Source organism: Drosophila yakuba, chromosome 3R, assembly GCF_016746365.2.
Source record: "Drosophila yakuba strain Tai18E2 chromosome 3R, Prin_Dyak_Tai18E2_2.1, whole genome shotgun sequence".
NCBI classification, from domain to species: Eukaryota; Metazoa; Arthropoda; class Insecta; order Diptera; family Drosophilidae; genus Drosophila; species Drosophila yakuba.
The window spans coordinates 18,950,633-18,974,078 of NC_052530.2; the positions used below are offsets into that span (position 1 = coordinate 18,950,633).

Below are 23,446 nucleotides of genomic sequence, written 5' to 3' on the forward strand. Positions count from 1 at the left end.
CCCCGCGTGTATATCTTATTCAAGGGCTAAAACTGCAGCAGTTTTTTCATGCAGCACATCTCTATATCACTTTGGTTTGGCGGTTTGTCTTCTCCTCCCCCCTTTATCCCCAGCGTTTTTTGTGCGACTTTTGGGGGCCCTGGGGGCGTGGCGCACTAAATCAGAGACATTTAAGCGCGTTTTGTTAAAAGTCACTTACTGCACTCGACCATGGCTCATTTGCCCCCTGCTACCTACAATCTACTACTTACCACAGAAGAGGCACAGTAGCAGTAGCCACTGCAGGATGTTTCCGCCGTAGTTGCAACTATAGTTGCTCCTGCTGCTTCTGTTGCTGCTGCTGCTGCGGGTGATTCTTGTGCGACAGCAACACCTACGCATTGCCGCTGTCGCGTTGTCTGCTGATGGCAACATGTGACTGTGCATTTCCGTGTTTTCAGTGTTTTCCGCATTTTCCAGCTTGCAGCTACAGTTGCAAGTTGCCGCTGGTTGTGCTGCTGTTGCAGCTCTGAGTGATGTGCTAAAAGTTGATAGTGTCTGCCACATTGTCAACGCGCTTGGACACTAATTAAGTGCGAAACGAATGCTGCTTGTCTCGGCAAATCCTTGCTAAATTATGCTAACTTATATTATTCTCGCTCGTGTTCCTTGCTTCTTTTGGTTATTTTGTAACTTGTTCGAATTTATTTTTCAATTATTTCTCCGAGTTGGCACGCACTTTATTACATATTTTGATTTGTTGCTTGTGTGTTTTCTTATTTATACTTTGCACATCAAACTCAAACTTCGTGTCCGTCACTGTTTCGTTCTCTTTCCTCGCGAGACGTCCTGTCTCTTTCATCGCCGCGATGCGAACGCGTCACGCAATCGTCAGAATTGCGACTGAATGCTCGAATGTTGCTGATGGCTGTTGGTGTTGCTGCCGTCAGTTGATGTTGCTGTTGCCGCTGCTGCTGTCTGTCGGCAACATGTTGCCTGGAAAGCGTCGATGGCAGTGCCTTGCAGTTGTTCTTCCGCGAAAATGTTTGTCTTTTGACGTTTATGGGGGGTTTTAGTGCGGCTCCTAATTACTTCATATGCTGCTCCAAAACTACGACCTGCAACGACTGGAAGAAGAAGGCGGAAAATGCCTCAATTAGTTGTTGACACAGGCAGAAATATTAATTTTATTGCTGTCTCGTAAAGTGCACAATGTTACAAATACAAATTCCGGCGATCGTCACGTGCGACGACCCTTTTCCCCATTGATTTATGCGTTCAGGGACCCCGAGATAGCAAGTACCATGTCCCATGCCCAATGACCTTTCCCAAATCGCTCGGGGGCACAAAAATGCGAGCTGGGGACTAATTAGCAGGCCGTCCACTCGAAGGCATCCAATTTGGATTTGGTTATTTCGCCGGCCGCCAGCAATCGGGTTTTGCATTATTTACGACTTTCCCCAATGCTCAATTATGCGCTTCAATGCAGGAAACCGCACACTCGCCGCCAGTGCTTCAAACTACGTAACTACGAGTATGCCCCCAAAAAAAAAAGTGTTCTCTCTGCTCCGCTTCCTGTTTTGAGTTTTGAGTTTTGACATTGTTCAGCAATTGTTTGAAAAACAAAGAAGGGCGCTTGGTCCTAGTCGCACGTGGAGAAATGTGTCACTATCCGGAATTTCTATCGCTTTGTTTTGTTACACTAATTGGTGCCCTTCTGGATAAAAACTAAAGTAATCTGATCAATCTCAAATAACATTTGCTTTAATTTGCAGAATCTAGAGAAGAGCAAGCAATAATTGTTGAACTTGTTAAGATTGGAATTAACGAATATATTTTTTTTTATATTTAGTAATTTAATTATGTAAACCTTTAAAATAGTCTATATTGTGTTAAACCCTTACAGGGAAACAGGTATATTTGGTGTGTTTATTTGGCTTACAAATGTATCACCTTTGCAGCTACTATGCTTCTTATCTCTGTTATCCTCTCCTTTTGCCGCATGTAGCAGTAACTACCCTGCTGCTCTCTCAGTGTATGCAAAGTTTGGCTAATTGCTGGGGCAGCATCAGCATTGTTCCATGCATTTCCAGCTGACGGAAAATCGTGCGCTGAAACCAAAAATCACTTCCGCTTGGTCATTGATTGCTGGGTGGAGTAGGAGGTGCAGTGGAAGTAGAGGGTTAAGCCCAGCGGTGGGTTAAGGGGGCTAGAGGCCTGCACTTCACACATCATTTCCTCTGCTCAACATTTATTATGCCATTTGTGTGAGACCGAATTGTCACAATTGGTCGAGAGACGCGGGGAAAAGGGCTGGATGTTGCGGCGCTATATATAGACCGCTTCCCCCCCGATTTTCCACGGCACTTTTCCCCCCACTTTTCCGCCACTTTTCCCCCTGCTACTCAGACAGAAGTGCCCTGCGATTCATTTATAATATTTTGTCATTGTCTGGGCCGGCGTTGCTGCATTTTATTAATTTGTTTGTCATATTTTCACGTTTGTTTATTGATTAAAATGTGTGCACAGGCGTCTGACATTTTATGGGCCAGGGGAGGGTTACGAGAGGGGGAGGGGGATGATTTTGAGTCTGCTGCCAGCCGTTGTTGTTGTATCTGCGGTTCTTTCTGGCTGCTGTAAACATGTGTTGCCGGCAACATTATCACTGCTGTTGCATTGTTATTTTTATTCCCTGTCTGTTTCCACCAACTGCCCGTTCCCCATCCCCTTCCCGCTCGCCTTCCGCAACCTCTCCCCCTCAAAAGCCCCTGTCTGGTATTTTAAATAAAACATCGTTTTTTGTAATTGTTGGCTCGGCGTGAAACATTCTATTGCCCCATCGTTTTCCCCCCAGTTCTTTTGTTTACCTAGGCTACAGTTGCAAACATTTTCCTTTTCCCCACTTTTTCCCACTTTTCCCCAGCTCTTCCCTGTTTGTTTGTACAAATTATTATGAATGATAATTTTGTCTGTCGCATTTTTCATGCATTTTTCCCTCTCTGACGCTTTTATGGCCTCCAATGTTGTTTTTATGCCTGTGGCTTTGTTTTATGAATTTTATAATTAATTGTGTTTGACATATTTTATACGCTTCTGCTGCTCTTGTCCTTTTTGTGCCTACCTGATTTTACAATTTGATTGATTTTACCTAATATTTTGCCATTTATCTTTATTGCCAAACAGTACGGACAGGAAGGTGATTTTACAATTTATTTACAACATGCCATTAAAAGGTTAAATGTCAAAAAAAGCATCTGTGGTCTGCGCCTATACCTTTTGCAAACTAACCGTCAGTGTATTTAAAATCAATAATTTATATCTAACTTGGATCTCAATCTCTTTATTTACTATATTTCAAAATGACACATATGAAAAACTACATTAGGAGTGTGGCCCTAGGCTGAAATCTATTACCAAATGCAATTACAATGCATTTATAATTTAGGACATTTTTTTGCGCATTCCACCGTTTTTACGGATATTATTTTGTAAAATATATGACACATGTAACTTTGTCTAACCAAAGTACACACTTTCGTTCTGAAACAATAAATGTATAACAATTGTTTCCGGCCAACAAAAGGAAGGATCCAGAGGCGAGGGGATTTGCCTTTCTCCATCCAAATTCCTGGTTTCCTTTGTCACTGTATTTAATTCCATTCATTTTAATTAGCTCTGATACACTTATTGGGTTCAACCTCTGCTGCCCAAACCAAAACAGTCACTGTCAGAACGAGAAACATTTGTATTGTAATTGTCGTTTTGGGACAAGTGAATTGCCACATATGTAACTGTAGCTCTTACGCTGACTGTCGCTTGTCGCCGGCAAACATATTTTGGCCAAAAAGACAAATGACAAAAGACAATTAGCTAACTGAAGGCAGGAAGCCTCTTAGACATTTGCCTCAGCGAGTTGGTTTTAATTAAAAGCAGATTAGCATTGCGCGTGCAGCGAATTTGCGTGGGAAAAGCCTGCCAACCCATCCAGCCCAGTTCACCCAGTTCACCACCCACTTCTCACGAAAATTATTGTTCCCCATTTTTTGGAAAGCCTTGGCATGGGACTAGATGGCCCGGGCACTCAAACTCACCCGCGAGTTACGCCATTTCAGGCTTCTCGGGCGCATTTGTCTGGAGACATTGACAATGACAGCGGCTCAAGAGTTGCCTATATAGAGCACCCCCTGCAAAACACATATCCGCGAGTGTCTGTGCGGGGTTACTGTCTCTGACAATTGCCGGAATAAAGCCAACGCCATTTGGAGTGCTGCCTCCTGGCTTCTGGCTCCTGGCTCCTTAACATTTTCATTCCTGCCAGCGCGGCTCTCGTTACTTTTAATTCCAGTACTTGAATGGAGCATTTTTATGCACGCTTCTCGCATGCAACACAACTCGGGAAAGGGGCTAGGAAAAAAGCGGGGGAACACTGAAAAAAATGCCTTTAATATAATACCTTTAACCAGATACATCCGATTGCATTTGATGTGACGCAAGTGTAGCTAAATTTGTCTAATTTTGAGACTAAATCTTAATTTAATCCCCACTTTAATATCTATTATGTGTTTTCGAACCACAATTGAAATCTAATATAATATAATTAGCTATAATGTAAATAATCCCTCAACGTAGATAATGAGCTTTAGTTTCCTTTGTCTCGGGCTTTTCGTTTTGTGGCTACTTTGAAGCCCCTCCCAACTTCGTCAATATGCAATTACTATGAATAATTTAAAGCGAAAGCCTCACTCGACATTAATTGTGCGCGAATTTGAATTTGGTTTCTATTTCATATATATTCAGTAGTATAGTATAATATTTAAGGTATTTATTTATAGTATTTAAAAGTTCTTCAAGAAGTGTGCTAGAGCAGTAATAATTTATAGCATATACACATACAAAGCAGTGTGTGTTTTTCCAGAATTTCTCCAACTACTACTACTTCTTTCGCTCAGTGTGCGAGTACTGCTTGTTACTCGCCACATCAGTCACCGCTCACTTGACACATTTCGCCTGCCATGACGCAATTGGCACGAAGACATGCCCAGCACATGGGCAATAAAAGTTGCCGGGGAACTCCAGTTGTTGCAGCTCCTGTTTCTGCTGCTTCTACTACTACTGCTACTTCGGCTGCTTCTGCTGATGACTTAAAAATAGCTACAAGTTTTTCACACCAAATTGCCAGAGCGTCAGCCGCCAACAAATTGAAATGTTGATTTCAAAGTTTCGGTGCTTCAACGGGCCATCAGCTGTCAGGTGAGCATGAGACCCAGATGGGCCAAAGTCCCTCGGACTGTCATAAATCTGTCGATGTTGCAGTCGATGACATTGATCCCCAGGGGTGGTGCTTTCGAGGTGCCACATATCCGTGGTGCAGCGGCGTTGTGATGTCATCGGCGGTGCTGCGGCATTAAGACCGCGGCTCTTCCTGTTTGCCCGCTGGTGGAACATTTAATTGCCCGCCCGCTGCCTTCGCGCCAAGTCGAAGATTTTCACATCAGCTTAATTACTGCGACAGCTACGTTAACCCATCGACCACCAATAAAAGTGAGCGGGGAACTGGGACATGTACGTGCTATAAACCGCTGATTACCTTTGGCTTAAATGCACCAGATATTGAGTTTCAATATATTTAAATTTTAAAATTTAGGCTTACATCATATTGAATATATCGCATTTTTAAAATATATGCTAAAGCGGAAAAGCCACTTTATTTTTTAGCAATATATTATATGTACAATATGCTATCATTTAATTAATTGAAAAACTGAGGAAACAAGTTATGTAAATAACAAGTAATCCAGTTACATAATAATGAGCTTTTACGTTCATTACTATCACTTATTAAATTGTTTAAATTTTTGCAGTGAGCTTGCCATTAGTATTTTCACTGCAGCTCTCCTTCGTAATCCCATCTGAGTAAACTTTTATTCAAGGCTTCAGCTTCAGTTTCCAATGGGTTAAGCAATGGGGCTAAGTCAGCGATTTCAGTATGAGAACGTTGGCTGCACTCTGCAGCACTTAATTGCCGCAGAAACGCATAAATGCGCTGTTATTAAATGCGCTTTAAAATTGATTTTGCACGCCCAATGATCGGCATGTGGTTAACCCCTACCCCGTTTCCCGTTTCCCCTTTCACCGAACAAGCCGCCTTTAATTTAACCCTCTTCATGTGGCAACTTTCCCACATTTGCGGTTCTGTCTGACGCTGAGTCTTTTGCATGAATGGCCTTTATTCATAATCATATTTTGTAAATTCATACGCATTTATTTTTGCTTTTTCGCGTCTCTGGCTTTTGCGTTTTTCCGCTGATTTTGCCTGCCAACTTGACTTTGAATCTTTGCGCTGCTGGCTTCTGTTTCCACTTTTGATGCCCCGCGAATTAATTAAAAGCCCACCCTCCCCCCCCGCCCCAAAAGTTAAGCAAAGCGCGTGCATTGTGTTGTTGCGGCTGCCACGCCCATTTTAGCATCAAATCCGCGATTCGCCGAGCGTGCGAAATTTATAAATGGCCCAAAGAGGGACAGCTGAAGTGCTGCTGAGGAACTTTTGAGTTATTCTATGGCTTTGCGCAACTTGAGTCGCAAATAGGATTGCAATGGGTCTGCAGACTTAGAATAAAGTGCGAGTACATCTTCCGCCTCCTGCCCTTCGCCTGGCCATCAAAATTTCAGGAACTGATTCCTCTGACCCCCAGCTAATAACATTTGGCCTTTTCCGTTTCCTTTGCTTGCTTTTTTCTCTGGCAAATCTCACACAAAATCCAATTACGTAACGGAAAGAAAACCCCGACTAAGGTCGAAATTCACCCACACACCCAAAATACACGCACACACAGCACTTGAAATCCAATTTTCATAATAAGCATGAAAAAAAAGGAGGACTAACGGATGCGAATTTAATAATAATATAATTTCGGCACAATTATCTCAACAAATTAAGCCAAACCGCCGAGCAGTTCAGTTCAAGTGAGCAGATCTAACAGGCCACCACCCTGCACCACCCTGCACCACCCAGTTTTTTACGGTGGTGTATTTGGGTGGTGCGGCTGACTCTTTTTGAACCACAGCGACAGCTCATTTTGCGGGCTCATGGGCCTGAGGTCGGGCCCTCGTTCTATGTAATTAAATTGAAATTTCAATATTGCGAGTGGCCTGGCCTGGCCCTCAGCTGTGAAGGGATCGCGGGGAGGGCGGGGGGAACAAGCACCATGAGGAAGAGCCCGCAGGAGCAGGAGCCACCAGGAGCCACCCGGAGCCACCCGAAGCCGGAGAGAATCCGGCGGAGAACCAAGCAGCTGTCGTCGTCGGCGCGTTTGCTGGAACTCGGTTGATTTATAAGCCGTGGCCAAAAATGCTCCAAAATTAAAGTGTAATTTATGTGGCAGCCTCTCGCACATCCTGCGAATCCTGCGGATCCTGTTCATCCGCCAAGTGCGTGCGTTGGCCGCCGCCTGGCGACCTTGCTAGTTGACTCACGGACCTAGCGACACGTACAAAAATATCTAAATACATTAAAAATAAATTAAAACCTAAGCAAATTGAATACATTTGCATTTTTTTCTTATTTTGATAAAGCATACATGTGTGTTGTATAAAAAAGTAAGCGCGATTCAAACCAAGAAATTAAAAAACTCAATAATATTTATGGAAAAATTCGGCTAGTTTCGAGAAAAAGAAAGATGTTTCATTTTCCGATACGATTTTTCCCAGTGCACGAATCAACGCCGCATGTGAAAAAATGGAAATACTTGGCGCGCTTAATGTTGCCTGGCCAACTTTGACCCGCCAGCACTTCACCTGGCACCCAGCCACCCAGCCACCGAACCACCCTACCACCGAACCACCGAACCACCCAAACAGCCACCAGAAAATGCCCCACCCATACGCAAAGTGTTAATGTGTTTATGGAGCTGGTGACTTCGCCATACGTCCGTGGACTGGTGAAGCCCCTTTCCTTGGCCTTCCGTGCTGCGTGGCTTCGAGTGTCCTTTGCTCTTTTGCGCCGTTTGACACTTGAGTTATTTAAATTGCGTAAGTGGAGCTGGCAGCGAGACCAGCCAGAAAAAAAGATTGATAAAATATGTTAATTGCGCCTGTTGTGCCGCGGGGCAAAAGTATCTGCAACGGCGGCAGGTCTTGCATGAAATTGTCGCCAACAATGCTGAAAAGTTAATTTTCTTGGCATTCTGTATCGTGAATTTAAGGCGTTTTAATTATGTTTATTGCATACCTCGCCACTCCACTTCCACCATCGTTGTCATGGGTGTTTCTTTATTGCATGGCAGCACAAACGAGGACTTCGTGGAGTGTATCAATGGGCTTCACAGCTCTGTACATCCGACCATCTGACCACCTGACCACCTAATTAGATGGACGCCACTTTCAATTGCAATTAGGCATCACTGTTTGCGGTTTGCATTAAATGAACCTAATGGGTCGGTTCCAAGCAATTGAATTAACTAAACTGGTTAATAAACTAGACTAGGTTTTTTGAAATGCAAGTACTTTTGAATAAAATGGCGCGTAACTGATTTTCACAATTGCAGAAAACAATTATTAGGAATATAGTAATAAGGTACCTTTACCAACAGTTATCCAAAGTTATTATAATTTGTGTCATAAAATCAGCTTACAAGTTGGTGGATTACGGCGAAATTGAAACATGTTGATGCAAATTTAGAAAACCCCTAAGCAATTAGTCGACTTAAAGTAAGATATTCATTCCGAAAGAAGCAGAATGTACTTATCTGTCGACAGATGAATTATCCCCCAGATAATGAGCAATTGTTTAGACACAGCGGGCGCCATGTGGATATATATATACATATGTATGAATTTTTAGGAGGTTGGCTAAACTATCCCCAACTAAGTCCAAGCCCCAAAAACCGAAACGAACCGAAAGTTTGCCACCCACCTGCTGTGCTGATTGTTCTAAATAACCAGAAATTATTTCAATTATAACTCCCACTCAGCTCGGTTGGTGGGTGAGTAATCGTCGGCATAAGGCAGCAACCTCCTGCTATTCTCATTGCCTTGTACAACATAATTGGTGCGCCTGGTTGTCTATTGCAGGCTGTCTTGTTTATCAGGGAACTTTTGGGGCTCCAAGTTGGTGGCTGGAGATGGAGAAGCGCCACTTCCACACTTTTCCTAAGTGCAGCATTTGCACAAAATTAACAATTTAAATGTAGTAGTAGCAAATTCGTTTGGACCTCTTTCACGCTTGACCCACAATCAACACATTGCTTAGTTTAACCTTTGACTCGAGCACATATACTCACACACACAAACACACACACACACTGGTTGGCCACACATGTACACACGCATTCGAGTCCTTTCTGGCCGAGAAGTTCTGTTATTGGCAGCCAATCGAAGGCAGACCTTTTCTCCAACTCGTCGGCAATTATTCGTGAGGTTTGCATCTGTTATGCTTCGTTGGGGTCCCTTAAAATCGAGAGTTACATAATCAAAAGCCAGGCGGCTGGGGCAACAAAAACAAGTTACCGATTCGGGCCATCTTTTATATAGCTTGACTTTTGCCAGCGATCCGAAGCAGGCCAAAAATAAAACTTCCGACTTGTTGTTTTTTTGTGGGTGTTGTGTGTATACAGCCTTCTTCCTCACATGTGCTTAGTACAGCATCGGTAATAATAGTGGCTTGAAAACTGAATTTATATGAACACACAGAAATCTCTTAGAGATAAATGCCAGAATATACATTGAACTAATTCAAACACACGATTTATAGAGAGAGCTCCTATTGGAAAGTCCAGAAAATGTTTATGTATGCAGATATATATTTAATTATATTATATACACTTCGTATTGTAAATACATTTGATATACAATTTCCATACTAATTAGAAATAGATTCAATAAATTGAGTACATTCTATACTATAGATACATATATCTCATAGTGGCACTAATTGAATGGCCCCAGCTGTATTTGCCTTTCTGGGTAAAGTGCGTGTGTGTTAGTGGCTTGTACATATCCTTCCTGCTCCTTTCCTGCCGTCTTTGGCTTTTGTTGACTCAATTTCCGTATTTAATGACCCGTTGCCAAATATGCCTGAATTTTCAAACCAATTCCAGCTGCTCTGCACACAAACGAGATGTACATAGATGAGGCATTTTTTGGCTACAGTGTGTGTGCGGTTTCCTGATTGAGTCTATCCAAAATTTAGAGGTTTTCCACAGTAAGAAGGCACATTTTCGGCCACTAAATCAAGATAATACATTATACGGAGCTCAGGACCAATGCAAGGGCTTAAGGGCTCCTGCTGCTGGAATCATCAAAACATATAGCGGCCGCTAATGATTTCGATATCTTTGCCACTACACACCAACGACACAAACACCCAAAAACACCCAAAATCTGTATTAACCGATTCTCGGACGTGGAATGAAAGCAAATAACCGAAATGCGATACGCAATTATAGCTTAATCCCGGCAATAATCAAATGCTATAACCTTGTAAACAACAATAAGCAACATGTGTATGTGTGTGTGTGTGTGGGTGTCGCATTGCTTTTAATAATGGCGCATAAATGTTTTTTAACAACGCCAAACAAAGGCAATCTGAAAAGCACCAGAAAAAAACCAAACCGAACCAAACCGAAACCGAAACGAACGAATAACGAAAATCAAAGGGGAGTTTGAGGACTGCAAATTGTGGGCAAGCATCATGGCACATAAACAACAATAAACACGCTTGTCGACCTTTACCACCCAAAGCACGCAACCACCCCCTTTTGACCATATTATAGGGAGTATATAGGTTTTAACACTGGAAAAAAATGCACCACTAATATGGTTATTGGATCTTTCCAAAGCTAGTTTAATAATGGGTTACTATAAAGGGGAATATGGAATAGGGAAACCATTATAATTAGTATTCCCAACTATGCATGTGCTTTAAAGTTAATTTCAACAATTGATAGTTTAACCTGGTGAATTACACAAGTAACACACGATTTTCGCAGAGTGCAGCATCGAGTTAAGTGAGACGGCGACTTTGGCATGCATGGGACGTCGTCGTCTTTTGTCCCTCGCTCGACTCTTGTTTTCAATCCTTTGCACAAATAAAGTTTTTATGATGGCTATTTGTAACCTTTTTGGATTTGCCACCGCCACCGCCGCCTCCTCCTCCGCTTTCCGTACTCAATTCGGCCTAATAGCGGTTAGATCCTTTTTCCCTACCCAGCTTTGATTTAAAAATATGTTTTATTCTTCAATCATTTAAAGGGAATGCGATTGTGTCCCCTTTTAGACGACTTTGTTCGAAAATTATTTCCACCCGATAACGTTGTCATCATCCTTGGCGGCCTTCTCCTCCTTTAGCATCCTTTAGTATCCTTCAGCATCCTTGTTCCGCATCCCTTTGAGCATTTCGCACTGCCATTTGAGATGTTCGGAACGCATGCATTTTCACATTTCTGTGCTGCTTAAATTAAAATGGCTATTTAATACTGTTTTTTCTGGTCATTAATTTCTACCTTCTGCTGTCTGAAATAATATTTGTGTTGCGGCGCCATTTCATTTTCTTTTTTAATATTTATTTTACCGCTTAAATACATAATTATTTGGTATTAATTACTATTTATTTTTGTTTGGCTGTCTGAGTGGCCTGATTTATTTATTAATTAAATTCCAGGGCAGTTGTTCATTTTACTAGCTTGTTTGTTTTCGTAATATTTTAATTATGAGTTTGCTTTTCAAGGAGGAGTACATGTATGATTACGTGCATTTTTTATAACCAAAATAACTCTTTGAGCAGCAGAGTTGCTATAGAAACTTTTTATGCCTGGTCATAACTTAATTTGACCATTAAGCCAAGTTTTTTATGCTCAACGCCTATTGTCTAGGCCACCTACGTCGTTTGAGGATGTCCAAATATGCTTATTTTCTTGGAAATCGCCTCACAAAGGAATTTATGTGCTTATATGTGATAAATTTTTGTACGTAATACCCAAAGTTTTTAGCTGAATGTACATAATTTGTTACGCTACATAAAAAGAGACTTGTGAAACTAGTAAAAAGTAAGTTGGCATGACAACAAACTAACTAGAAACGATGAAGTCGAAGCCAAATGAATGAATTGTTGTTAACTGGCATATCAAAATGTGTCAATAAAAAACCATAAAAATATGATTCAAGTCGTGCGTGATGAGCAGAGATCACAGCTCTTCCCCTCCTTTTTTCAAAGTTTCTTCTTTTGCCTCATCAACGACAACATGAGCATTATTGTCATTCGCATTTGAATCGTATACTCGTAAATGTGTGTGTCTGACATACACATTGAAAGAAATGGCAGATGCAGGACAATTTGATCACGTTCAAATGACGTCTTAATTAAGTCCACCACAATATTTTCCCACTAAAAGGAGAAACTCTTTAATAACATGCCAATTTGGTAGAAATTACAGAGGGCAAAGTATAAATGCTGTCTACTCTAAGCCCCAAAATTCCAAATCTCTTGTCAATTCGGTAAATAAATATTTTTCCAGTGTACACATACTGTAGCGTGTTTGTCACACATATCCAATAAATTTACATTTTTATCGAAAAAGTTTCTCCCTGATGTTTTGCTGCCGCTGCTGCGCCACCAAAGCGGAAATATCAAAAATAAATCTCTGGCTTGTTTCCGTTGTTAGAATGCGAATAACAGAGTCTAATGCTTGTAATTGGCACACACAGATACAAACCGACACAGATGAAGACATACACACACACACATACACGTTTGAAACAAAAACATCAATTTGCGACTTTTAATGGCATCATCATTGACTCAATCAGCAGTGAAACTTTCATTTGCCACACATCCAATCTCTGTCAGATTCGAGGACGTAACACCAATGACAACCGCTCGTCTGGAGCTCACGCTTCCAATTTTTTGCTTACACAATTTTTATAATTCCAGACAGGTAAAAAAGATCAACATCAGTTGTGTTTTCAGCGCTCATTTGTTATTTCTGCTGGGCCAATTAAATTTCGCAGAACCCATTGTTTACCTGTCTGCGGTGACCCAGACATTCTTTGTCCAGGCTTTCTGCACCTCCATCCACAAACTCTTCTTCGATGGCAAATTAAATGATTTGTGACTTGTTGGAGTTCACCCTTTTGAAGGTCACTACAAGCTGATTCTTTACGACTCCCTTGTGATTGCTGCAAGTGGGCCAACATATCCCTTAGACACCAACTTTTATTTTGCTCACTTCGATTTGGTTGTTCTCTTGTGATGAGCAAGTTCATCAGCGATGCTAAGTAGTGTAAAAAATGATATTAACAGAAGTACAAATAATCAGAAATGCGATTCACAGAGCAAAAATACATTTAAGAGACAACATTTTTTTGGTTGCTTCTAATTTGAATCCCAGCTCCCTCTCAAACTGTAAGAGATGTGGAAACTGTACCCAAGAAAATCTCTGGTGCTTAAGCACTTTGAATTTATTTCTCTCAGCAACAGTACCCCGACTATCAAATGGCATAGCTTTCTAATCAATTACCCTCATAGGAAGTTCTATGCTGTTTGTAGGGAAAATACCCCAATCCGCATCCCTGTTGCACATCGTTCTGAAGTGCTAGGCTCTGCAAGTTTATTGCCCATTGTCTTGTGCTGTTGGAGCGCGGTGCCTGTCAATTCCATGCTCCTGCATTAGTCACACACGGATCTTGCCGTGTCCACTGTACAACGACGCCGCGATACCCATTACCCCCTCCAAAAGGAGAACATACCCCGACAGTGCCATTCATTTTGCCTGTCATTCAGCCATTCATTGCGGGAAAACTCGCTCGGTGCGTCATGGAAACTGGCGTGAAAATAGTGTGGGAAAACATAAAGAGTCCTGTTGTTTTGCTCCTTCTTCAAACGAACTCCTTGGCTTTTCATTCATTGTGTGGGCGTGAATGAGATGAGTGAGCCAAACGAAATGGATAGCCCTGGGTGGGCGAACAGCTCTCTGCTGGCCAAGAATCAGTTGGCATTTGATGGATGGCGACAGCTGAGGTCAGCTCGCAAAAGAGTTAAGTTTAGATGACTCAATTTAATGAACAGAGCAGCGCACTTTTTTAAATATTAATAATTTGCTACATTGCGGTGAGTTATTCGACCTTGAAATATGCTCATACACCCTTAACTACTGCGCACAGTTTCCATCATCGCTAAGGATTTGGGCGCTTGATATCAATAACTAAGGCGTGGAACTTTGTGCAATCTTCTGCGGGCACTGGCCCCTAACAACTTTGAAGCAGCAGCTTAATCAGGGCATCAGTGCAAAAAAAAGAACGTTATATGGTCGGGGAGAAATTAAAAACACTCATGCATAGATAATACCCGAGTCGTGCGGCGAGGAGTTTACCTAGCTGCCAGGAACCCAAGTCGATAAGCCAGTCGCGCGAGGGAAAATGTTGTTGGGAGAATGAAAAAATGCCGAGGAAAAGCTGGAAAGTCTGGTCATATTTACGTAAGCTTAAATCGCACCATGTGTCCTGTGTGTGTGCGAGTCTGTAATGGTGGTGGCAGGACTCTGCCATGTGTTGCAAATTTCTGCAACTCCTCGCTGTTCGCGCTGTTCCCAGCTCTCGAATAAACTAGGCGGCCACGGTGCGTATGAGTTATGCAGATAACGCTCAGCGCAGCTCGAAAGCGACGGCGGCTTTCTGGGCGACCGCAGAAAGTGCTTTACTCAAAGGCATCGTAACTCTTCTGCGGCGCTTTCTTTCCATTTTCGCAGCTTTCTCCACCGCAGCTTCTCCCACACAGAGAAAAAATGTGACCAGAAAACTAGTCTTTCCCTGAATAATCTCCTTTGTGGATAATAATTAATTGGATTATTATTGTATTTTCGACTGACACAAACAAAGTCTAGAATTCTTTTGCGAGATTATTTATTTGATTTAAAAATATGTGTGAATATTTTAAGAATTTTAATTACCTCTTCTTTGTGTGCACCACCAGCTTGCCGAGAAACTTCAATTTCGGTATCAGAGGAGCGCGCTGAATTATTGGCATCTGGGGAAGCGAGAGGAGGAAAGGAAAAGGGCTTGGCCTGACAAAAAGTTTCCATCTCTGTATTATTTTTGAGAGATCATATTTTTTATCTGCGTTGCCAGCGTAGCTGCTCAAATTTAAATTAAAACTTCGGCACTTTTGCATTTTATCCCTGACTTTATGACTTTGGGTTAACATGGCAATGAAGTGATGCGCTGCTCAGCTTGTCGTTTTGCCCATTTCCCGGGAAAACAAGGAAAACAAGGACGCTGGTGTGCGTGTGAAACTTTGTGTCGACGGTCGACATTTTGCGATTGTAAAGCGTCAAACGCTTAAAACTTAAATAGTTTTCCTCCTCTTGTTGCTAACATTTTTTCTTTTATTATTTTATTTTCGGCGAATGGAAACGTTTTTGCTTTTATCGCCCAAGTTTGAGGACTTTGGTTTTGCATTTAAAACAAGTTTTTTTTTCGGCGAATTTAACCAAGAGCCCCACCATTGCCAATCTCCACAAATACTCTCACCCGCTTAATTTTATTAAAATTTTGCATATTTGTGTAATTTTTTAAGCGACGACCACAGATATTTTTATGAGGGCAGTACGCCATTTTCCAGTGTTTCCTTAGCGTGGTGCTAAAATGCGAAGTGCTTATTTGAATATTTTATAAATTTTTCATTCGCGCCTTATTTCGCAAAATATTTTCGCACACATTCTTTGGACAACTTTGACATTGAAGCGTGCGCATGTGTGTGTGTGGGCCTGCTTCGATGTGTGTGTGCGGGTGTGGGTGTGTGTGTGGCTATATGCTAAATGTCTGAAACACGTCTGTCTGGTTGCTAAAGGCCAGCACACATTATGCTCCGGTCCTGGCTCCTGCACTTGCCCCTGGACTCGACTCCCTCCACTTGCCCCGCAGCCACAGAGTAAATTTGCATACACAGCAACACACACGAGTGTGTGTGTGTGTGTGTGTGTGCGGCTTGCCATTCATTTTCAGTTGAAATTTATGCAATGGCTTAAATAAGCGCAAAAATGCCATTTTACCCTCAGCATGTGACAAAGTGTGTGTTTCGCTGAGCATAAAAAAATAATTATGCAACGAGCATAACACGTTTTCGGTACTCCCGAGTCGAAGTTAAAGAAAGAAACTCAGGAGTTTAGCTGTGTACATATACGATAGAAAGAAATTTCCCCCTCTTCCGTTTTAGGGGATTAATTCATTGGCTTGGTTTTCAATTACCAGAATTAAAACAACAATTCAAGCAACCTTTTAGGCCTCTTTTGTGCTGCCTTTTGAGTGCCACCTACTTATCTCACTTTTATCTGCCTGTAAATAGAGAAGCACGTGCTTCAGCAATTTTGGGCAAACTGAAACTTTATGCAGTTCGGAAAATGTTTTCAACAGCATTTCAATTTGCATGTGGCTCTTGGGCCACTCTGGACATTGGGCAGTGAATATTTACACATTTGTCATGGACATAAGCATGAGCACTTCACAGCCAAAGACCACCGACCGCATTTAGTTTCGTTGTTGATTAAGTGCCAAAGTGCAAGTTGAGAGCGGGAAAACTTTGCCTTGCTCTTGACCGGACTATAGAGGTATTCTTAGCAAAAACAAGATGTTCGGTTTTATCTGGCACCTTCCTGAAACATCTTTCCCCTGGCAGATGCGCACACAACTTCGCAGCTCGACGACAGAGATGAGCGGGGCCAACGTGTCGTATACTTGATTTTATATGCAAAGTACTTGCAGCGTTTTATGTGAGATTCAATTTCCCAAACCGCTACGCCCTGCTGCTTATGCAAAATCAATAGAGAGCATGCTTTACGCATGGGGGAAAAGCAGAGTGCAGGAAAAATATTTACGCATGTCAAAGGGGTTATAACACCTAACCGGTGTGTGTCTATCCCCCCGGCGAAATCGAATCCAACTGAACACAAAGAGCAGTACAAAGTGATGGGATGCGGCGTGATGGCTCCATTTCGTGAAAGGAGTTCGGGGCCATCAGAAATCAATTTCCTGTGGCGCCAAAAGGGAGAGCGTAAAACTTTTCCCAAAAAAGTTAAAGCCAAGATGAGGGAAAGTTCTCCCTGTGCTGGCAACTTTTACCTGTCGCCTTGGCAATAAAAACATTGCCAGTTGCTGCCACAATCCGTCAAACAATCAATAGTTTGATTAGGTTCCTCTGCCACATGTTGACTTTAAGCGAAAAATTAGCCCTAAGCCTGCCAGCGAAAAACTTTTCCGCCACCCCTGCCCCTGCCCCTGCCACAACAAATAAACAAACAGAAACAAAAATCCGATGGAGGAAAATAAAGAAACTTTGAACTGTTGCCGGTTATCTGTGGGGGCATAGAAAACTTTTAGATACAAAGAAGCAAAAAATAAATATGTTTAGAGATAGAAGGGGCATACATATGCTCGCTGCCTCACTGCCCGTGGCACTCAAGTTGACATTTATACGAGCATGCAACAAGAAAACAAAAACAACTCAAAGTCACAAATGGCCAAAATATGCACATAAATTTCATTTCCAAATAAAAAAATACAAAAATAAAAACAACAAGTCGCTGGCGAAACTGGAAATGAAAATGGAATGGGAGCGGAAAAAGTTGCAAATGTGCAGAGATAAGCGCATGCTGCAAAACAACATCAACTGGCGTACTGAGATGTAATGAAATTAAACAAATTGCCGGGCTTTGCTCCGGTTACCTTTACCTGCCTTTTGAGTCATTGTCAGCGAGTGGCAAAGTTTTTCCCCCTCATCCCCCGACAAATCCCACGACACACAAATGAGTTGAATATAAGGGACGATATATAAGGACGATGCTGCACAGCAAACGACAATTCATGTAAATTGCTTAATTTATTAGACTTTTTCAGGGAAAAACAGGCTGCCCCCAGAAAGCTTCCTGACTTTGACAGCGTCGCTGTCGCGACTTTGGCTTAAGTATTTGCAATTGTTGTTGCTGCCGGCTTTTCTATTTGCGCTCCGCAACAATTTCCTGACGGGCTTTTGTCTCGACTGGAAAAAAGTTTCACAGCATTTTGCCCTGTTTTCCTTCCTATTTTCTTTGGTTCAGTTCGGCGTTCGGTGTTTTCTGTGTTCCGCGAATTTGTTATCTTAATTCATGTCATTTAAAACAGCGCAAAAGAAACGCAGAAAAGTCTGCCACCATTTGTTTCCAAATAAAACTCATGGCAATTGAATTCACGGTGGTGGAGGGGTCGGCAAACTTCTATGTAATACGCGTACAGATTAAAACTTTTTTATTCCCGGCACATATAGCGAATACGCCGCCAGTGCTGGGATCTCGTTTCACGTTACGCATACGCCTCGTTGGCCGACGAAGAAAATGCGGAGCGGGGCGTATTCAAGCCGTGTCAGCTTAATGGCAGCATTCATACAAATCACAGTGGCCCGCCCGCCGCTTCCGGGCTGCCATTGCACTTTTCAGTGAGCTGCCTTCTTGTTTTCCATGTTCTTGGTTTCTTTTTTTTTTTGTGCACGAGTTTTCGGGGGGCTGAAGCATGAATTTATACGTCAGAAATTCAAGAAAATGCACAGGAAAAGAGGCGGAAAACAGCGCGCCAGCATAAAGTGCAAGAAAAGCGCGCCACACTCACGAACACTTGGAGGTATGGGAACACATGGCATTACTACGAAAAACTAGGTTACAAGTTGCAACGTGAAACCCAGACGTGATGTCTGCATTTTTCCTGAAGCGCAGCTCTTTAATTTTCAAGGGACAAATACAAACTTGTGAAACATACCTAGTTTGATGGAAAATTCCGTTAGGTTTTCGTTTGAAAATGCTCAATGCAGAGGAATCAGTGCCCGAGCTCGCAGATCACTCGCGTTTCACCAACTACGCGTCGTCACTCGGTTTTCTCGGTATTCGTCACACTTGCCGGCTTGGCCAGAACTGCTTCGCTTTGTTGGTTCTTTTCAACTGGCAAACGATTTCTTGGCCCCCGACTTGTCTGGGATTTTCCGGAATTCGCCGCATCACGTTCGTCGGGGTAGCAAACGAACTTGCATGCCAAAGAGCGGGTTTGTCGGCGATTTTTCCGAGCTTCTCTTCTCGCCGGTATAACAGTTTTTCATGCTCCAGTTTTTCGTCCTGGCGTCTGTGGGAGAAATTGTGTCATTAGGTGCATTTGTTTTCGTTTTCCTGACCAGTGCCACCTCGCACCACCCACTCCCAATCCCACATCCAGTGCCTCTCAACCCTTCCGCCTCTTCTCTTGTTGCTGTTTATTTGCTTCATCTTCATGCCGTGTCACTTTTCGAGTGCAAGTGTGTGTCAACCTGGCGCCGCTCATCTAACTAAATGCCAACAATTATGTTTTGGAGTCTCATTAGTTGCAACTTAAAGTGTTCTAATGTGTTGCCGTGTGTGAAGAACGATGCCGTTAATGATGTAAGCGGCAGCTGTGAGTTGGATACTGAAAGCTGGATGGATACTGGCAACTGGATGCTGACAGCTGAAAGCTGAAACCTGAAACCTGAATACCGAGTGCCAAAAGCTGGGCGGGCGGACGGGTTTTGGGTGCCAAGAGCCAACAGATGCCAGTGGAATCGAGTCAAGTGGGCTCTATATGCCCACATATATATTTTTTGGGGTCGAGTTCGTGCCACGCGGCGTTTTGTTAATTGGTATTACCTGACCTACACTGCGAGAAATGCAATTTAGCTTACTCAAAAAGGGCTTAAAAGCTTATTCGCTTGTAATACTCGTAATATAATAAAAATACCATTTAAGGCATAAATAATATGAAGTTGAAGTAATTACTTTTTTTCCATGCTTAACATATATTTATGTTAATGATTGCTCATGATTTAAAGCCAATCTTTATTTGCTATCAACTTTTGATTTATTTGAGCGAAAGTTACCCAACTGATCCGCACTTCAATGTTGCATTAGCCATTAAAGGCAGCGCACTTTTCGGTTCTTTGGTGCGGCAATTCGAGTATGGAAATTCATATTTTCTACCGTGTCCGTAACCCCGAAAGGACCCGCTGACAATGCCAGGACACTGAGTGAGAAACAAAGCGAGTGGCACAATATGGCACAACTAATCACGCTGACGTTGACAGAAAATGCACTAAACAAAGGGCCAAATAAACCGACGCCCAGCCACACCGAACACCAAACACTGAACGATATACGATATACGCTATACACCATACACCATACGCCATATGGCATATGGCATTTGCCATATCCCACCGGAGGGGTTCTGGTCATAAAAATCGCATGCGAGCGGGGGCTGGTTTAATGAATGCCCGGATCCGTGTTCCGGGTGTCCGAGGTTCCGCGGGTCCGGGGGTCCGAGAAAAACGGAACCAGCGCACACGGGTTACCAGGTTGGGTTCAGGTTGCTGTCGGAGCCAACTAATTTAAGCTGCGCCTTGTTATAATTACGCCGAGCGGCAACAAAGCTGTTGGAAAATGATGCGCACGTGACATCCGGCACGGTTCTGCCGCTGTCCGTCCGAGAGTCGCCATCGCAAGTGAAAAGGCGGAGGGAGAAAGCCGGAGAAGGCCACGGAGCCGGGAAAATCAACCATCAGCCAACAGTAAAAGCCGCAGCGTCAGAAAAAGTAAGTACGCAGTGTTAGGCAAAAGTTACGAGTTTTAGATACCTGGTGAGCAAAAAAAAAGTTTGAGCTATTAAATAGTAACTATTACTATTCAAGGTGATAATTAATTTTAATTTTAAATAATTTTAATTAGCAGTTAAAGAAATACAATTTATTTATTACATATATAGCTTTATTAATTACCAGGGACTATCTTGTTGGAATGGGATTGTGGATTTTCCTAGCATATTATGGGTTTTTCTACGGGCAAAAAATAAGCGTTTCCCCAAGAACTAAATGAAAACCACTTTGTCTTAGTATTCTTAGAATTCCTTTAATGCGTTTGATATAGGATATGGTAGAATCGGTATAGCCACGTGCCAAAAACACTACTGGGTATGAAAACAAAGGCCGGGCCAACGAAGTCACACGCTCCGCAAGCAAACAGAGCAAAATGCACTCTTTGCGGGTGTAAAATAACCAAGCCCCTGCTGAAACCGCACCCCCCCGCCAGTTTAGTTTTTAGAAAATTATGAGAGGGTGGCCAGGGGACTTGCTGCATTTTTTATACAATTTTCTGGGATTACTTGCACTCGGCGGTGGGAGCAGGCAAAAAAAGTAAAAGCGAAATGCGGCGGAGGACTCAAGAAAATTAGTCGCGCTTTTCGCTCGCGTCGGAAAGGAATAAAAAGTGCAGCCAAGGAGCGAAGTGTAAATTTACTTCCGCTGCAAAATGTGGGCGTGCCGCCCGCCCGCTGACAGCTGACTGGGGGGCGCTGGGCGTGGCAGCTAGGTGGACACGGCACAAAAAAAGAAATGCAGCTTTTTCTAATTAAGCGTACGTGCAACTGTCAACGGCTTCAGCTGCTGAGGCAGCGTGCTCTTTACTTGTATAACTTATTGTCGTTGACAATAGTCTTAATTGAAAAGCGCCAAGCTCCCCGGCTCAGTACGTTTATGGGATTGGGAGTGGGAGTGGGCGTGGGAGTGGGCGTGGGCGTGGCAGGTGTAGAGAGGGGCGAAAGCCCAACTCCTAAGCTCACCTCTGACAATTCAATCAACGCTACAAATGCTGACTCGTTTATTTTTCAAGACGCCCCCAGCCAGACAGCGGAAATGGCACTGAGAGAAAAGTATGTATACAAACCCAGCATGAACTAAATACTTCTTGAGCCACATATTAAGTTTCTTAATCGATTTGGTTAGTAAGCTACAAGAGTATTTACTCATTCGCAGGCACCTATTTTGTGTAAACTAAATATATACATTTTAAATAGTACTTCCAACGAAATAGGTATTGTTTTTCAGTATCTTTCACTGTAATATTTTGCAATAAAAATATATAGCTTTTCATAAAGCACCAGCTAATCATTTTGTTTGAGTGAACAGCTGTTGAGTGAGGACAGCTTAGCCGGCATTTGTCTTTGTAAGAGCTTCTTGCTCCGGGCCGAGAATGAACACTCGTCTTGGCCGCCACTTAGCTGCTGACCAACTGCAACTTCGGGCCAAGAGTGGCGCGGCACGGCCCTAATTGAAGTTCCCATTGCTGTTGTTGTTATGGCGGGGAAGGTGGGTACAAGGAGGGGAACATGGAGGAGCTGTGGGTGGATCCTGGTGGGTGGCTGGCATAACTCAGCCACATGCTAAATCAAGAAGCGTCTCAGCTCGGAATCCATTTCCCATAGTCATGCACTGGCAGCGCACATTTATCAAGATGATGGCACATGCACACAGTTTACCTGTGCGCCATAAATAAGTAAGGCATCTCTCGCCGCCTCGTCCTTCTGATCCTTCCAGAGCGATGCAATCAGCGCCAGGATTCCCCCGCAGCCACGCCCCCTTCCCGCCCTTCCGTCTGAGAAGGTGGCTGCAAGTTTCTTAATTTTCGTTTGCCGTGAATTTGCTCACACATTCGCCGAGTTTTGCGCCTACGTCTGGCTACTTTTTATCCTCTCCTTGGGAATACTACACACAGTGGGAAAAGGGGAAAATCGCATTCAAAAACTAACCGAAAGTGCTATGTTCTGTGTCTATGGTATATTTTTAAATAGGTTTTTAAATATTTGTTGCCATAAAAGAATACTTATAATGAAATTAAAGTGCCTGCATATTGCTTTGGATCATTTGCTTTGCTGAAAACTTCGTCTGCCGAAAAATCAACAAACAGGAATTAGAATTTATGCTTATCAGGTAATTGAAGGCGGCATAAGTAAATACCATGCTTCACTGTTTGCTCTCGATCTGGGGAATATCCCCGATTTTGGTAGTGCACTGCCAGGAATATTGTTGTGCAGCTTGGCGTAGCAGAAAATCGCTTAAGACGCTGTGCTGTGTGCAAAGTTTACCCCTTTTTTTGTGGGTGGGGACTTTTGGCCCCCCGGAAAAGCGTAGCTGGCACCTGGGTAAGTTTTACAACTGCGACTGCCTCAGTCATCAGTTTTGAAGTTGAAGTTTTGCCGGGTTTGCATCTCTCGCTTATTCCGTATCTCTGGCTGCCTTTCCGTATCTTTCCGGCTCAACTTCATCGACATCGTTTACTTTTCGATTCGTTTCGTTTTGCAATCTGTAATTACGAGCAGCAGCCGCTTTTGATGCTTTTTCGGTTTAACTTTCAACAGCTGCCAAGGAGTCTCCATCTCCATCTCCATCTCCGTCTTCATCTCCGAACACCCATCCATATCCTGGAACCCTCAATCCTCCGGATCCTCTTCCAACACACTTGAAATATAATCGACATTGTCGATTGGCGCGTGTGTTTTTGTGGTTTTTGCTCGGCAAAGTTCTCTGTTAGTTTTGTTTTGGTTGGCATTTCTAATGCCTTGGAAGGAGTTTTTTGATTGCGTCGAGCGAAGAAGATTGCATATTTTATGATGACGTGCCGCG

At 42.9% G+C, this 23,446-nt stretch overlaps 3 protein-coding genes across 3 annotated transcripts in view; 1 reads left to right on the forward strand and 2 right to left on the reverse strand.

Annotated features, from left to right (window-relative positions):
- LOC6537447 overlaps positions 1 to 18,907 on the reverse strand; it is a 33,837-nt gene extending 14,930 nt beyond the window's left edge. Inside the window, exons 1-2 of the mRNA XM_002097967.3 lie at positions 18,751 to 18,907; positions 252 to 1,106 (exon numbers count right to left, since the gene is read on the reverse strand). Coding sequence (XP_002098003.1) covers positions 252 to 546 — 295 coding nt within the window. The 5' untranslated portion in view covers positions 547 to 1,106; positions 18,751 to 18,907. The remainder of the gene's footprint in view (positions 1 to 251; positions 1,107 to 18,750) is intronic.
- LOC120321766 lies at positions 6,409 to 7,509 on the reverse strand. Its single transcript, XM_039375581.1, has one exon. The coding sequence runs from the start codon at positions 7,398 to 7,400 to the stop codon at positions 6,996 to 6,998; it is 405 nt and encodes a 134-aa protein (XP_039231515.1). The 5' UTR covers positions 7,401 to 7,509; the 3' UTR covers positions 6,409 to 6,995.
- Positions 18,908 to 19,016: 109 nt separating the features above from the next.
- On the forward strand, positions 19,017 to 19,642 carry LOC120321767. The gene has a single exon (XM_039375582.1). It carries the CDS (start codon positions 19,311 to 19,313, stop codon positions 19,473 to 19,475), a length of 165 nt encoding a protein of 54 aa, XP_039231516.1. The 5' UTR covers positions 19,017 to 19,310; the 3' UTR covers positions 19,476 to 19,642.
- Positions 19,643 to 23,446: the final 3,804 nt, after the last annotated feature.